The sequence below is a fragment of the Haliotis cracherodii genome, unplaced genomic scaffold, assembly GCF_022045235.1.
Source record: "Haliotis cracherodii isolate W230 unplaced genomic scaffold, xgHalCrac1.p SCAF_3, whole genome shotgun sequence".
In the NCBI taxonomy this organism is placed as follows: domain Eukaryota; kingdom Metazoa; phylum Mollusca; class Gastropoda; order Lepetellida; family Haliotidae; genus Haliotis; species Haliotis cracherodii.
The window spans coordinates 11,028,692-11,044,530 of record NW_027266286.1 but is presented as its reverse complement, the minus strand read 5'-3'; the positions used below and the strand labels follow the sequence as shown (position 1 = coordinate 11,044,530).

The following is a 15,839-nucleotide window of genomic DNA, read 5'->3' as shown; positions in this document are numbered from 1 at the left end:
GAAAAATGAAAAATATAGCAATAGTACCCCAGAAGGCTTCTTTCGGCTTCTGTGGAGGAGAGGACTTAAGGAACAAGATTAGATTTGTATTTGTTTTTATTACCAATGTGCGTTTGAATACGTAGTGTAATATTTCAATATCTATAAAACAAATAATTGAACAGTGTGCTTGATTTTTTTTGCTAACTTGTTTAAACACACCCACCTTCGTCACTGATGGAGAGCAAAGGTTACTGAGGGGTCTAATGCTTTGCATTACCTCAATGATATACTTAAGCTTGTTGCAATCAATTTAGATGAGTTGCCCTGATTAGGATGATAAACTTTTTTGAGTGTGTGATAACAAATGCTGATTCGCATCATCATGTTTATGGCCTTAAACCAGATCAACTTTGTCATGCACACACTTCTGACAAAACGGTGTTATTTCAAATAACATTTTTTTTAATAGTCAGGATTTAACATGTTTCTCTTTTATGGAAATGAAAAACGTGAACTTATTTATTTCTGGACTTTATGTAAACTGTTCCTGTATATCAAAAATGATATTCATATGTCAGACAATGTACATTGTATATACAGGTAATTACATCAATATTTTCATGCATTTGAGTGAAGGCAAAAATGTTACCATTCTCAAGAAACCTTTTACTTATATTTTCCTATGCACAAGATGCCCAGAATATGGTACTGTTTAGAAGGGGAAAAATTGTTATAAACTAAATTTGATGTGAACACCAGAAATTTTGCACCAATTATATAAAGAGAATTTCAAGATTGAGGGACAGTAATAATTAATGTATGACAAACACTTTTATGAGATGAGTACCGTATTCAACGTAAAAAGCTCCTCGCTCTAATAAGCACCCACAGCGATATTTGCTAATATAGTGGCTTGTGAACAATCCCAATTAGCATCCCTTCTGATTGATCAATGTACATAAGACTTATTTATTCATGTATACTATGCACCTTTAAAATGGGCAATTAAATTCTGGAATATATATCTATAATGTATCTTCTTTTGTGTCATTTCAGGCTGTCAGCATAAACCACGAAATTAACAATTATTTCAACTCTGTTGTTTTTTTCTCACCAAAATTATATTCTAATAAGAACCCCCTATTCCTAATTTTGAGAGCTCCCTTGGCGCTTATTATGTCGAATACGGTAATGTATCTTCAAGTTATTGGGAGATGCATGACTATGAAAAAGATTTGGTTTCTGTTGCTGAAATAATATGTCACATGCTGCCAACAACTCAAATAGTAATCAAAAGAATTGTGTTAGGGGAAGTATAACAGATCACAAACCTCTGTCTATTCACAGCTCTATTTGTCCTTGGCTTCGCTTTCCTTATCCACATCCGATCCGTGCATGCATCCCGCATCCTCCATCACAAGATGCTCACCAATGTCCTCCGAGTTCCCATGTCCTTCTTTGACACCACTCCGATTGGCCGCATCGTGAACAGGTTCTCTCAGGACTGCGACGTCTTGGACAACCAGCTGCCCATCACCATGGAGATCTGGACAGACTTAGCAGCCCGCTTTGCTGCAACGGTGATCATCATCAGCTACACCACGCCCATCTTCATGGCTCCGCTTGTTCCTCTCTTCATCCTGTTTGTCTTTGTCCAGGTGGGTTGTCTCCCCTTGTGGGACATCTGGGGCAGAATGGGACCACAGAATCTTGCTTGTGAAATCCTGAGAAGAATAAGTCGCCAGTTATCATGCTTCCCTTAACAACATGGTAGATTTAAAACAGAAAAAGTCAATTGTAACTTCTCTTGTCTTTATAGGGCCACAGTTTTTTGTGCTTGTTTCCAACTGACCACCTCTGTAGCCTGATTAGCGAAAGGTCTGGGATTCGATCCCCAGCCTTGTCGTAGCAAAAGACGTTAAAGATGGTACTTTTATGCACTCATCATTAAGGGGCTAAAACAAGGAATAGTCCTGCCGGAGTCAGTATAGTGTGTCTGAGTAGGGTATTAATATTATACTGTGGCATGGTATCTCAGTGGGCAAGCACTATAAAATCGGCATCAGTCCGGACTAGTACAAACAGCTACATATACGCACACATGCATGCACATTGCTATATAAGTGCAAGAATCTTGGGACGCAACGTTAAACCCCTTTTCGCCTCACCTTGTTTCAGACTTCCATGATACTTGTACATTTCAGATCATAAAGATAGATATTACTCCAAACTTAAGTATACCAAACAGATTGTTTTAATGATGTACTGAAACGTTCTTCCAGAGATTTTACGTCACCACATCCAGACAGTTAAAGCGGTTGGAGTCCAAGACACGATCCCCCATCTCCAGTCAGTTCAGCGAGACACTGTCAGGAGCGAGCGTCATCCGGGCATACAAGGCCCAGGACCGGTTTATCCTGGAATCTGAGTCCAAGGTTGACACCAACAACAGATACCTCTACAGCAGCATCGCAGCGAGCAGGTCAGGCTCAGGCGTGCCCATGAGAACTGGGATGAAACAATGAAAACGCATAATCAATTTTAACACAAAGGACAAGGAAACGATTTTAACCATAAATATTTACTCACATGACAATGCAGGATGATAGTTGTGTTTGATTAGCTCATGCCTATATGCACAGAACAACTTAATTGGATTTTTGTGTCCATTTTATGAAATATTACAAACTACGAATATGTGATTTCAAAGTTTTTTCAGTTTTGAATGAACAGTTTGAACTAGGACAAGTTATATTGTATCCCATTGTGGTCTTGTACTCACTCTTTATATTACTTCAATCGTTTAGATGGAATTAAGTAATTACGACTGACTCCAATTATTAGTAATCATTTCTAACTTGTTTATCTCCCTTATTCCCCGTGGAGATCCTGGTTAGCTTAGATGAGTCCCCATGTCGCCATTTGTGGTTACATCTGAATCTGATTGGGTGGTCACTGGTAAGACTCTGAGGCCTGGCTGAAAAACGGTCTTTGTGCCTCGATAATGTGAATTGTGGCCAATGTTTTCACCGACTGATTTGCCCAGTCCACAGTCAACGATTTTCATTTTTCATGCCACTGTGTTGCTATCTCGAATGGAATTGATGTGAGTGCACAGGTGCATATCCTGGAAAACATCAAAGCATCAAATTACCAGAAGCCAGGTGTTTTTGTCACAGGGTAACCAGGAAAAAAAGTTGTGAAAAGTTTAAATAAATGAATGACTATGTTCTCTTTTCAGTATTCTTAATTCAGCAATATAAAAATCGATAATATTTCTGCAACATTATGTAAGGAGACACTTGAAACACATATTTGTTTGGTTGGCTGGTTGGTTGGTTGGTTGGTTGGTATATTCCAACTAATGAGGGTGCTACATACATAATCCAGTCTGATCTAGACAATTCAGTGGTTGGTTGCTGAAGAACAATTCTGTATGGTAGACTACATTTTGAGCCATATTGTGCTTGACAATTATCAACATCCTCAAATCTCCTGTCCAGGTGGGTCAGTGTCCGTATGGAATTCTTGGGGGCAATCATCGTCCTGTTGGCGTCAGTTCTATCAGTGGTCACTCGGGACACAGTGACCGGAGGAGTTGTTGGACTCTCACTGTCATACGCCACAGAGGTCAGTTACGGTAACATACAGTCACAACTCAACTGCACATCTGCTTTATCCATGTGCCCTAATGGCTACACATACATCTTTACCTACTTCAATGACTGGCTTGCCAGACATACCATGCTAGATCTTTGCAATGGGGAACTGTATCTGTCCAGACACCTGCAGGAAGTCATGCCAGGCTATTGTGTTCATTTTGACCGTTGTTCCCCCTTCATTACTATATCACTTAATGTTGTGTATGGTGTATGTCTTTGTTTATCTGGGTTGGTCGGGTAGCCTAGTGGTTAAAGTGTTCGCTCGTCATGCTGAAGACCCGGGTTCGATTCCCGATATGGGTACAATGTGTGAAGCCCATTTCTGGTGAAGCCATGACATTACTGGAATATTGCTAAAAGCGGCGTAAAACAATACTCACTCACTCACTCTTTGTTTATCTGATTTTGTTTTTAGCCCTGCTATGAACGTTAATAATATTTAGGGCATATGGTATTGGATCCTGTCATAGTGAAAATTCTCTTATTGCTAAGACTTTTAGTAAAACTTTCACTGTATTGTGTAGCTTTGTCAAAACCAAATAGATCTAGTGGTGTTAAGAACATCAGTAGCCATAAGAACTTTATTTAATTATTTTGTAAAAACTCAATGATGTGTATATAAGTTGAGACCCCTTATTAATTGCACCTTGTTTGTGGTAAACCACATCATCTGTGTTTTCAATTTTCTGTCTTTTAGATTCTAGGCGTCATGACGTTCCTGACACGGCTGACGTCGGAGGTGGAGACGATGATCGTGTCAGTGGAGAGGATACAGGAGTACACTCAGCTCAAGGAGGAGGTAAAATACTTCACATCCGATTTGAACATTAGAACGTGTCTTCAAGCTAACACGTAGCCATATTGTCATTACCGCTGTCATGTGACATCATGTCTATCAGGGCCACTTCCGAGGTCACATTGATAGAGCGTCTGCTCCGAGATTGGAAGGTTGATGTGGAAGTCATTAAAAGATAGTACTAGTTACCCTACCTGGTACTCGGCATTAAGGAGCTGGTCAGCTCAGAGTTAGTATTCTGTGTTGAGTATTCATGTTATACTGCTGCATGGTATCTCAATGGGCTAGCATTATAAAACCAGCATAAGTCTGGACTAGTACAAGAAGCCACATACACACATGCATGCACATCGCGAAAAAGTACACCAATCTTGAATGCGACAATTCCACCTCAGCTCATGTCCACAGTTATGTCCTGTAGATTTAGATTATCCATACAGTTAGAAATTATCAAATAAAACAATTCATACAAAGTACACATGTAATAATGACTATACACACACCGTGTGACAAATGTGTAACATCATGTGGATTCACACACATGTAATATTGGTTTGGTTTGGTTGGTTTGTTTAATGCCCCACTCAGCGATATTTTAGCTATGTATACTTGAGTCTAGACCAGTCAATCCATTGATTGACATCATGTGCATTAATCTAAACGTTGTGATATGATGAAATCGATCAGCCAAGTCAATGAGTCTGACCACCTGATTCCATAGGATGTAATAGCTTCAAAGAATGTCTTCCATAATATTTTTGGGCTTCCCAAGTTTACTACCTTAGCCCTTGGTCACCCTTTATTCTCTTTCAGATTAAATCCTCCTTGGGGCACTTATTGCATTTTCCTGGCTCAAGAAAATCTACATGACATAGTTGTAACCATTTTCCTTAATAAAAATTGTTACCACACAAAAAACTTTGTTTTTGTATGATATACGTCCACCCTTATGGTGCCTCACCCTCCACGGCACGTCACGCCAAGGGAAGCAACTCTCACCCAAATCACTTTCCTTATGTCATCTGACAAAGACAGACGTGCTGTTTTTTTCAAGACAAAACAAAGTACAAGATAATCGTTCGTACAAGAACCATGGCAGACCAAACTGTATGTATGGTACATTTCTTTCATGCAAAGGCGTAATACCTCGCATTGTAAAGTTATAAAGTTGTAATTATATGACACGTGTACGATACCTTTGAAACAAAGGCTGTCGTAGCGTCCATTTTGTAGTGCCACGTATGATACATGTAACACCAGGGCCATCAAAAACGGCTTGGGTTTTTTAATGTTATATCATCGGGCTTTAGCCTACAATCTTTTCCTTTAATAAACCCAAGGTGGTGTGTTAATTATTTTTAAATTACACTTACCTTTTTTACGGTTTTTTACACCTTCGCGCGTAACACGCCCACTTTGGTGTTATAATTATACTACGACATTGGCTATTAGTATCGCGTTACCAATCGCATTCTAAATTACGCCTTTGCTTCTAGTTACACAATTTATGCGCGTATCTTTCCGATCTTTCAATCGCACTGATACACTTTATTACCCTTCCCGCCAAACTCAAAAATTACGGTCTTTTTTACAGACCTTCAAACTGTGTACGGGGTGCTCGGCTTCGATTCCCCCCCCCCAAGACAGGCATGATACTTGCATAAAGTGTTTGGCCGAAGACGGGCATGACGATGGGTCATGCCCGATCTGTGTTGCATTCACACCACGGGCGCAGAAAAAGAGAAATGTGGACCTCTTACACTTTAAGGGTCTATTGAAGGCGGGGTTGGACATTAGATCGGCAAAGACCCCCCCCTCCCCCTCTAAAAAAGTAAGAAAGGGAAAAAAAGCAGCTGAGACTGTCTTCACCGCTCCCTCCCCGGGGGCCTGGGGAGAAGGCTCTAGGGTCCCCGTCACAATCACTGCACCCTCTCCTGCACCGTCTTTGGCAGACATCTCTGCCTTGTTGAGGTCGCAGATGGCGTCGATGATGGAGGAGGTAAAGTCTCAGCTCCGAGAGGAGATGCGGACCGAGCCTTCCCCGTTGTCGGCGCCGGACACGGCTTCGAGACCTTGTGATATGCCCGGCGTCGGCCGAGGCAGGCCACTTGGTCTCGGGGACGATCTCAGACCGGGCTTCTGCGCCGGCTCGAGGTCGCTCCCCAGCGGAGGGGTGGCGGGCACTGGCCCGTTCACTACCGATGCACAGTTCTCCCTAGCGGAGCCAGACGCCTCTTCCGAGGCCGAGGCTTCCTCTAGCGGATTTCTAGCCCAGAGCCAGGTGGGTTCCCTTGAACCCCCGGCACCTCGGGACAGGGACTCGGCTTTGGGCCGGGGATGCGAAGGCCCAGGCCTTCGGGCATCCCCTTCCGACTTCGTCTGCCTCTTCTCTCGGGGAAGAGTCGATTAATTTCGGCTCGGAATCGAGAGAGGAGGAGTGGATGGAGGAGGGGGGAGACGACTCGGAGACCTCGGGAATATTTTCCTTCGTTTCCTCGTTGAGGCATGTACGGGACAAGATTGTCCAGGTACTGCCTCAGGTGGCTGCGCCCATGCCCCAGTCGGATCCGACTGAGTTCCGCCTTCCGGGGGACGCTTTTGCTCCGAGCAAGTCGCCCCAGGTGCGGCTCCGTATTCTGTCCTCATTGGTGCATGAAGTCATCAACCCTCTGTTGTCGGGTGCCCGCAGGAAGTTCGACCTGCCCGAACTTATTAAGCGGTACCCGTTAGCAGAGGATGGTGATTTTGAGGTACTGGTGGTGGACGAATGCGTCTGGACCTCCGTAACCCTGGGGGGGTCTTCGACCCCCAACTTGGCTAAGGTCAAGCAGGGCCGGCGGTTGCCACCCTTTCCCGCGTGCGGTACGGAGCTGAAGGCTGCTTACGTTTGCTTCGAGGAGCAATATCGTAACGCATGTCAGCAGCTCTTGGTGTCCGTACACTCCGCTTATCTGTCGGCCGTACAGAGGGAGTTAGCGGGAGAGGGGCCGGCCGACTCTTCGGAGTTGGCCGCGCAACTTACGGAGGTACATAGTCATCTTGCGAGGGACGCTAGGATGCCAGGATCTTCTTGCTTTGCCATATAAGATGGGTGCCACCCTCTTCCCTGGGGCTCAGCAGGTGGTCCGAGAGGCCGCACAGTTGTATGCCTCCATCAAGGATTCTAAGGCCTTGTTGGAGGTACCATGCGTTAAACCGCGTAAGCGGACCTCTCCACTTGCTTCCTCCTACGCTGATGCGCCGGGTCAGAAGTCTGCACCTGCTTGGAAGCAGCCGCTTCCTTCAGGTAAGGGCGCCGGGAGGAGCAAGAGAGGCAGGGGCCGGGGCAGGGCAGCTGGTCGAGGCCAGCAGCCTTTTCGCGGGGCCAGGAACCCATCGGGTTCCCATTAGCGCCCGAAGTGCCCCGGGCGGACCCACGGTCGCATGTTATCGAACTGCCGACAGCCGGGGTCCACTGCCTCAAGCCGGATGTCCCCGTAGGCGGCCGAGTGGCTCTATTCCTGCAGGAATGGGAGACAGTCACATCCAATCCCTGGACCCTGTCCACTCTAAGGGATGGCCATTTGCCTCGGTGGAAACATCATCCGCCCCCCCTTCTCCGGGATAAAGCACACTCCGGTGCCTGCTACCCTAGAGAAGGCGGAATTCCTTCGTGCCGAGGTCGACGCACTTCTTATGAAGGCTGCGATCGGACCGGTTCCCGTGGGACAGGAAAGCGAGGGCTTCTACTCGACATATTTCCTAGTCACCAAAAAAGACGGAGGGTTCAGGCCTATTCTCAATCTGAGAAGGCTGAACAAACTTATAGAGGTACCGTCCTTCAGGATGGAGACACTGCGCTCGGTGATCTCAGCTGTCGAGACCGGAGAATGGCTAACGTCAATAGACCTAAAAGACGCCTATCTCCACATACCCATACACCCCGAGTTCAAGAAATACCTCAGGTTTTCTTTCGACGGGAGGTGTTATCAGTTCAGGGTTCTACCATTCGGGATCGCTACGGCCCCGAGGGTGTTCACCAAGCTGATGTTGATTCCCGCCCAAGTGGCCTGGTCAAAAGGTCGGTTCTGCCATCCGTACCTCGACGACTGGTTACTAAGAGCTCTATCGCAATCCCTGAGTCAGATAGCTACACAACAAGTGATAGATATTCTGATCACTCTAGGGTGGATAGTCAATCTCAAGAAGTCAGATCTGAGCCCTACTCAGAATCTAGTCTTCCTAGGGGCGAATTTCAACACGGTGAGCGGACTTGTATCTCTGTCACAAGATCGCATTACCAAGGTCAGAAGTGTTACTTCCCAGTTCCTTCTGTCCGCCAGTCACACTGCTCGTACATGGCTCCAGTTACTGGGCAACAATGCGGCGACAGTGGATGTGGTTTGGCGGGCGCGCTTGAGAATGAGACCCATTCAACAAGCGCTCCGTTGACTTTGGGTGAACTCGGAAGATCTCAAGACTGTTCTCGAGACTCCGCATTGGCTCAATGCACACCTTCAGTGGTGGACCGAGGTCGGGAATCTGTCCCGGGGGCTCCCCCTCGACACTCCCGTGCCGTCTCTCACAGTTCAAACAGACGCGTCACTCTCCGGCTGGGGAGGCGTTCTGAACGATCACACTGCCTCGGGACTATGGTCCCAGCAGGAGATCAAACTGCATATCAATGTGCTAGAACTGAGAGCGGTCAGGTTGGTGTTCCAACGCTTCCTGGATCTGCTTCGTGGCCAAGTGGTGCGTCTAGAGATGGACAACCAAACGGCGATGACTTACATCCGGAAGCAGGGGGGAACGGTGTCTCCGTCGCTTCTCCAAGAGACGTGGCAGTTCCTCCTATGGTGCGACTCACACGTTATCAGGGTGCTACCTGTTTATCTCCCGGGCGTAGACAACGTCCGTGCGGACGCTCTGTCTCGCCGGATCCTCGCTCCTCACGAGTGGAGGCTCGACCCGGGGATATTCGGGATTATCTCCCAGTTATACGGGTCGTTCCAGGTGGATCTGTTTGCGTCTGGGGTGAATCACCAGACACCAACGTTCTGCTCCAGAGTCCCCGACCCGAGGTCGGTGGCACCGGACGCCTTCCAGCTAGATTGGACGGACAGAATTCTGTGGGCATTCCCCCCAGTACCTCTGATTTCCAAGGTCCTGTCTCAGCTAGCCACTCAGCCTGCGCGACTACTTGTGCTCCTGGCACCCCTTTGGTCGGCGCAGAGTTGGTTTCCAGTCATACTCAGGTTTCTGGCTCAGCCTCCTGTTCTATTACCTTTACGACCGGACCTCCTATCCCAGAACGAGGCCCTCCACCCAAATCCCAGGATTCAGTGGGTGGCTTGGCCACTGTCCGGAATCGCCTCCAGGAGAGCGGTATTCCTGCACGAGTTGCAGACACAATACTGGCTTCGCGGAGGGATTCGACAAACGTTCAGTACGAGGATAGATGGGCCTGCTATGCGCGCTGGTGTGTCGATAGAAGATCCCTTTTCTGCAGATCTCGTAGCCGTACTTGAGTTCCTCCAGTCGCGACTAGATGTCGGCCTGGCCGCATCGACAGTCCGGGGGTACTCTACAGCTATCGCTGCCTTTCACGTCCCCGTCGACGGGGCACTTTGGGTGCGCACCCATTAGTGCAGCGTTTTTTAGCAGGTGTGGACAGGATCCGACCGCCTGTCAGGCTGATCAGTCCCCCTTGGGAATTGTCAATCGTTCTTGATTGGCTGTCCGGTCCTTCCTTTCGGGATCTGTCGTCTCTCTCTCTTCAGCTGTTGAGCTGGAAGACGGCATTCCTTGTGGCGGTAACGTCCGGCAGACGGGTAGGCGACATTCACGCAATGTCAGCCGATCCCGAACTAACTGTCTTTCACCGGGACAGGGTCAGTATTCGCCTGCCGGCTCTTACCGTCCTAAGGTCGCACACGCCTTCCACGTGACGGCTCCTATTGAGCTACCTGCTCTTTTACAGCCTTCTTCGTCGGGGACCACTACAAGACATGCTCATGTCTTGGATGTCCGCAGGACCCTTAAGTCCTATATCAGCAGAACTAAGGGTATCCGTAAGGATCATCAACTATTTTGCTGTTATGGCGGTAGGAAGGCTGGCTCACCTGCGAGCAAACAAACTATCTCCAGGTGGATAGTCTCTACTATATGTACGGCGTACACACTTCAAGGCAGGGACCCCCCTACCAAGTTAAAGGCTCATTCGGTTAGAGCAGTGGCTACGACACAAGCGTATGCCGCGGCTCTGCCCATTGAGGAGATCTGCTCCGCGGCTATTTGGAGCCAGCCGAGCACGTTCATCAAACATTACCAACTCGACAAACACACAAGCGAGCGTGCTCGGTTTGGTCAGTCAGTTCTCCGAACTGGGCAAAGTCCTACATCTCTAGCCGATTGAGCCTTCGAGATTTTAGACCGCCCGGACCGGTTATAACACTGCTCAGTAACGGTCCGGATTTTATCTTCTACGGTCGATACAATACCAGCCATTACTCCTCGATAATCATCGTATTTGCACATGCACTCCTTCGATTTACGGGGACCCTCTGGCCTAGCTCTGTGCGGGTTTATAGTCTCTCGTGATCTGTGCCCCCAATATCACTTGTTCAAAAAAGTGGGGGGTGTGGGGGGTGTGTGTGTCTCAAGTTCTCGATATGATAAGCCACAAAGAATGGCTCTTTTCATTGTGTATGGTCGATAACGCCCTGTCTCCAGCCCCCGCCTTTCGACGGTGGTGCCTCACGATAAGGTTGGTTCCATTTATAGAACTCTTGTTTATTCATTGAAATAATCAAAATACGATGTATTTATGCACGCTTGTTGCTGACGGATGCCACTTCCTAGATTATCTTTAGGAGTCTATCTTGATGCAATAAGTGCCCCAAGGAGGATTTAATCTGAAAGAGAATTTTACAAACCTGTAGAGGTTATGAATTCTCTGATGAAATCCTCCTTGGGGCACGGCCACCCGCCTCCCCACATTCCGTCAGCATTAGACATATGGAAAGTGATTTGGGTGAGAGTTGCTTCCCTTGGCGTGACGCGCCGTGGAGGGTGAGGCCCCGTAAGGGTGGTCGTATATCATACAAAAACAAAGTTTTTTGTGTGGTAACAATTTTTATTAAGGAAAATGGTTACAACTATGTCATGTAGATTTTCTTGAGCCGGGAAAATGCAATAAGTGCCCCAAGGAGGATTTCATCAGAGAATTCATAACCTCTACAAGTTTGTAAAAATATCTTTCAAGTCATGTTTATTCTTTGGCTTTGGGAAAGATGTGGCTAATTCATCGAAGCTGCAGCAATTAATGGTGCAGAGCTGCATCTCTTAGGCTTGCCAGGAAAGTATGGCCATAGGTTCTAATCACCTGATATGGTTTCTTGGTTTTTCGGCACCATATTCCTAATTTACTCAGTCATAAGTATAACCTGCAACCATTGTGCTGAATCCATAGTTATAGCTACCAGAGACAGGAATGTGCCATTGCTATGGGAATCAGTTGTTCTGGTATGGAGTCTTACATGTAGGATGGTATGTTTTCCTAAGGCTCCAGCACATATTGAAGACACAAGGCCTCCACACAACTGGCCTCGTGTAGGAGAGGTGACCTTTGACAGCTACAGCACACGTTACCGACCTGGGATGGACCTCATCTTAAAGGACATCAGTTTCACTGTCAACCCTGGAGAAAAGGTCAGCAACAGCTACACTTGCAGTCTTCAAACTGACTTTCAGGACTAAATTAAATTCTTACAAAACGAGATTTATGAACACTATTAAGACCAAGAGACAGGACATTTCAAGTTGACAATATTGGAGACGTTGTAATCTAAATGTTCAATATATATACGTAACATTTTACATATATTTGTTGAAAATTTTGATATGCAGTTTATTACTGTAGATGTAAACCTGTGGGGATTCAAGGACAAAGTTGACCCGTAAAAATCTGGGGTAGAATAGGTCTTCAGCAACCCAGGTTTGCCCTAAAAGGCGACTATGCTTGTCACAAAAGGCGACTTATGGGATTGGGTGGTCAGGCTTGCTGACTTGGTTGATGCATGTCATCCTATCACAATTGCATTGATCGATGGTCATGATGTCAATCACTGGATTGTCTGGTCCAGGCTAAATTATTCACAGACCGCCGTCTTATAGCTGGACTATTGCTGAGTGTGGCGTCTAACAATAAACAAACAAACAAACAAAACAAACACACAAACAAAGAGGCAAAATCTTGGTCAAAATACCAATGTTTGTCTTATTTTGACACCATTCAGAATATCCACAGAAAAAGTTTTCATAATATCTTGTGTATTCCAGGTGGGCATTGTGGGCAGGACAGGTGCGGGGAAGTCATCTCTGACCTTGTCACTGTTTCGGCTGATCGAGGCAGCGGAAGGGCAGATAATGATTGATGGAGTGAGCATCAACTCTCTTGGACTTCATGATCTCAGAGGCAAACTCACAATTCTTCCCCAGGTAAGAAATTATAAATATTTTTTAGACTGTGGCTATTTCAACTCAAACAAACTTGAGGGTTTGGTCCTTTGTTTTTTGTCCTTTGCCATTTGCTTGAATCCATGATAACAAGATTTCACCTAAAGCTGCTGCAGGAAAAATATTATCAGTGCTTGTGACAAAAATTTTCTTTTCTTTATCCTGTAATTTCTTTCTGACACTGGTCTAATTTCAGGACCCTGTGATATTTACTGGAAGTTTGCGCTCCAACCTTGACCCCTTCAGTGAGTACAGTGACGAGCAGCTGTGGATGGTTCTAGAGCAGGCTCACCTGAAGCAGTTCGTACTGACACTGACAGACACCATTCACCACGAGTGTGGGGAGGATGGAGAAAACTTCAGGTAAGATTATATATATTTCTTTGACCATTATACTGGGTCTTCATGCCAAACTCTGTGCGTTGTTGATGCACCATGCTCATTGATACAGTGCCCAGACACACCATGTGTGGCCCACTGAGATACCATGCCGCAGTTTAACATGGATACACCACTCAGACACATTATACTGTCTCCGGGCAGATCAGACCTTGGTTTATATCTTGAATGCCAAGAACCAGGCAGGGTAAATATAAGTATCTTTTGAGGTCAGATGCTCTCTCCACTACAGCACAGAGGCAGCTCATGCTCAGTGATATGTAACACACTCCACAGTGTATTGTACAGATCACTCCCAAGGATTCACACACCCTAGGGATAAGAGTCACCAATCTCACCATGCACAATGCAAAATAATACATGCAGTTGAATAGATAATCAAAAACAGATAGATATATCTGTGACTGATATACGTACCAAGAATGTATGTGTGTAAATGGTTTAGATACCTTCAGGAATTCTTTTTTCAGAAGTTGTTTGAACAAAGTTTCAACATTCAAGGCTTCAGTAAACTTTTAAAAAGCATTATGGTAGACATTTGGAGGGCATTTTAAAAAAATGATGTATCAGGGACAAAAATGATGTCGGATGCAATTGTCTATTTTGATTTGTACAATAGTGTTGGACAGAGACAACTGGTGTGTCTGGCCCAGAAGTAAAGCACCATCTTGCCTTAGTTACGCCATTATGACTATCATGTTTCCAGTGTTGGACAGAGACAACTGGTGTGTCTGGCCCAGAAGTAAAGCACCATCTTGCCTTAGTTACGCCATTATGACAATCATGTTTCCAGTGTTGGACAGAGACAGCTGGTGTGTCTGGCCCAGAAGTAGAGCACCATCTTGCCCGTTACTCACCATTATGACAATCATGTTTCCAGTGTTGGACAGAGACAGCTGGTATGTCTGGCCCGGACTCTGCTGAGGAACACAAAGATCCTGATTCTTGACGAAGCTACCGCAGCTGTTGACATGGAAACGGATGACCTGATCCAGCAGACCATCAGGTCAGAGTTCAAGGACTGCACGGTGCTGACCATCGCCCACAGACTCAACACTGTCATGGACTATGACAGGTGATTTATTTGGATTTAAACTAAAACTAAATTTATTGTGTTTGTCTTGCCGTAATGCAAAATCTGTGTATGGCCATCTTAAAATCTCTGGAAATTTTCACGCTGAATGCATTTTTTGGTTGACTTTATGATCAGTACATACTATATTACATTTATTGATACATTTGTTTTGGTACCCTTGTCATTAAATGAATGCACCATAAAATACCCTGTGTATGTTTACAGGATTCTGGTGCTAGAACAAGGTTGTGTAGTAGAATACGACAGTCCACAGAATCTCCTGCTGCAACCAAACAGCATCTTCTGCAAAATGGCCAAGGATGCAGGACTTGCACAGTGACGGACATCAGATATGAACTACTACCACAAAGGATGCAGGACAAACACAGTGATATAATTCAGATATAGAACAAAACGAAGGATGCAGGACAAACACAGGGATATACATCAGATATAGACCACCACAAAGGATGCAGGACAAAAACTGTGATACACATCAGATATAGACCACCACAAAGGATGCAGGACAAGCACAGTGATATACATCAGATATAGACCACCACGAATGGTGCAGGACAAACACAGGGATATACATCAGATATAGATCTTGCCTTTCTGGTTTTCTGGTCTGAATAAGTATCCATAGGAATTAAAACAATTGTTGTCACTGATGGTGACAAATGTTATGACACTTGTTTGAAAACTTTCTGTAAATGAAGTTATTTAAAACTTTCCATATATATGTGAGTCAGCATGAAATCTATTTGTATGGACAAAATACCAAGGACTTCCAAGGGTAAAATATCTTCAAGGACGCTGAATGTTATGTGATGTTTCAAGGTGATGCACAGTCGTGTCCTGAAGTGCCTATATCGATGCTAACTGAAGCAAACAGTTTGGACATGCATTTATTACCATGAGGTCGTGCTGTAACTGTCAGCTGGTGGTGAGGAATAGTTCCCCTCATGACACTGCATAGAAGGAAGTCAGCAGATGTTATCAAGCTTGTCATAGATCACTCTGTACACTGCCTTTTGGATGTGATGAATTGTTCTGTGAAAAACCACAACCAGGAACACATGATGAGAATGATGAGAAGCAAGATGATATATAGCATTGTCAGTCTTGTCAGATTTTTCTGTTGGTGCTATATGTGGACCTTTTATTGTCCACTCAGTCTCATTAAAATCCGATTTTGTATTCTGATTATATCTGTATATTCAGTGTGTTTGGGATAAAAAATATACCAGACCATTTTTTTCTTGTTTTATGGACATAAATATTAGAAATAAAGGCCTTCGATGACCTAGGCGAATTTACAACGACAGTACCCCAGATTATAATTTCTTTTTTTAAACTTACTGTAGGTTATAGTAATATATGTAGTTTCTGTCCTTCTTAAACACTCTTGATCTCAAGAGTGATAACA

At 45.2% G+C, this 15,839-nt stretch overlaps 1 protein-coding gene across 1 annotated transcript in view; it reads left to right on the top strand.

Annotated features, from left to right (window-relative positions):
* The window catches only part of LOC139473641 (multidrug resistance-associated protein 1-like), a 55,740-nt gene extending 40,104 nt beyond the window's left edge, over positions 1–15,636 (top strand). Inside the window, exons 22-30 of the mRNA XM_071256319.1 lie at positions 1,330–1,640; positions 2,265–2,464; positions 3,486–3,612; positions 4,342–4,443; positions 11,983–12,129; positions 12,760–12,918; positions 13,133–13,299; positions 14,216–14,410; positions 14,636–15,636. Coding sequence (XP_071112420.1) covers positions 1,330–1,640; positions 2,265–2,464; positions 3,486–3,612; positions 4,342–4,443; positions 11,983–12,129; positions 12,760–12,918; positions 13,133–13,299; positions 14,216–14,410; positions 14,636–14,750 — 1,523 coding nt within the window. The 3' untranslated portion in view covers positions 14,751–15,636. The remainder of the gene's footprint in view (positions 1–1,329; positions 1,641–2,264; positions 2,465–3,485; positions 3,613–4,341; positions 4,444–11,982; positions 12,130–12,759; positions 12,919–13,132; positions 13,300–14,215; positions 14,411–14,635) is intronic.
* The last annotated feature ends 203 nt before the right edge of the window (positions 15,637–15,839 follow it).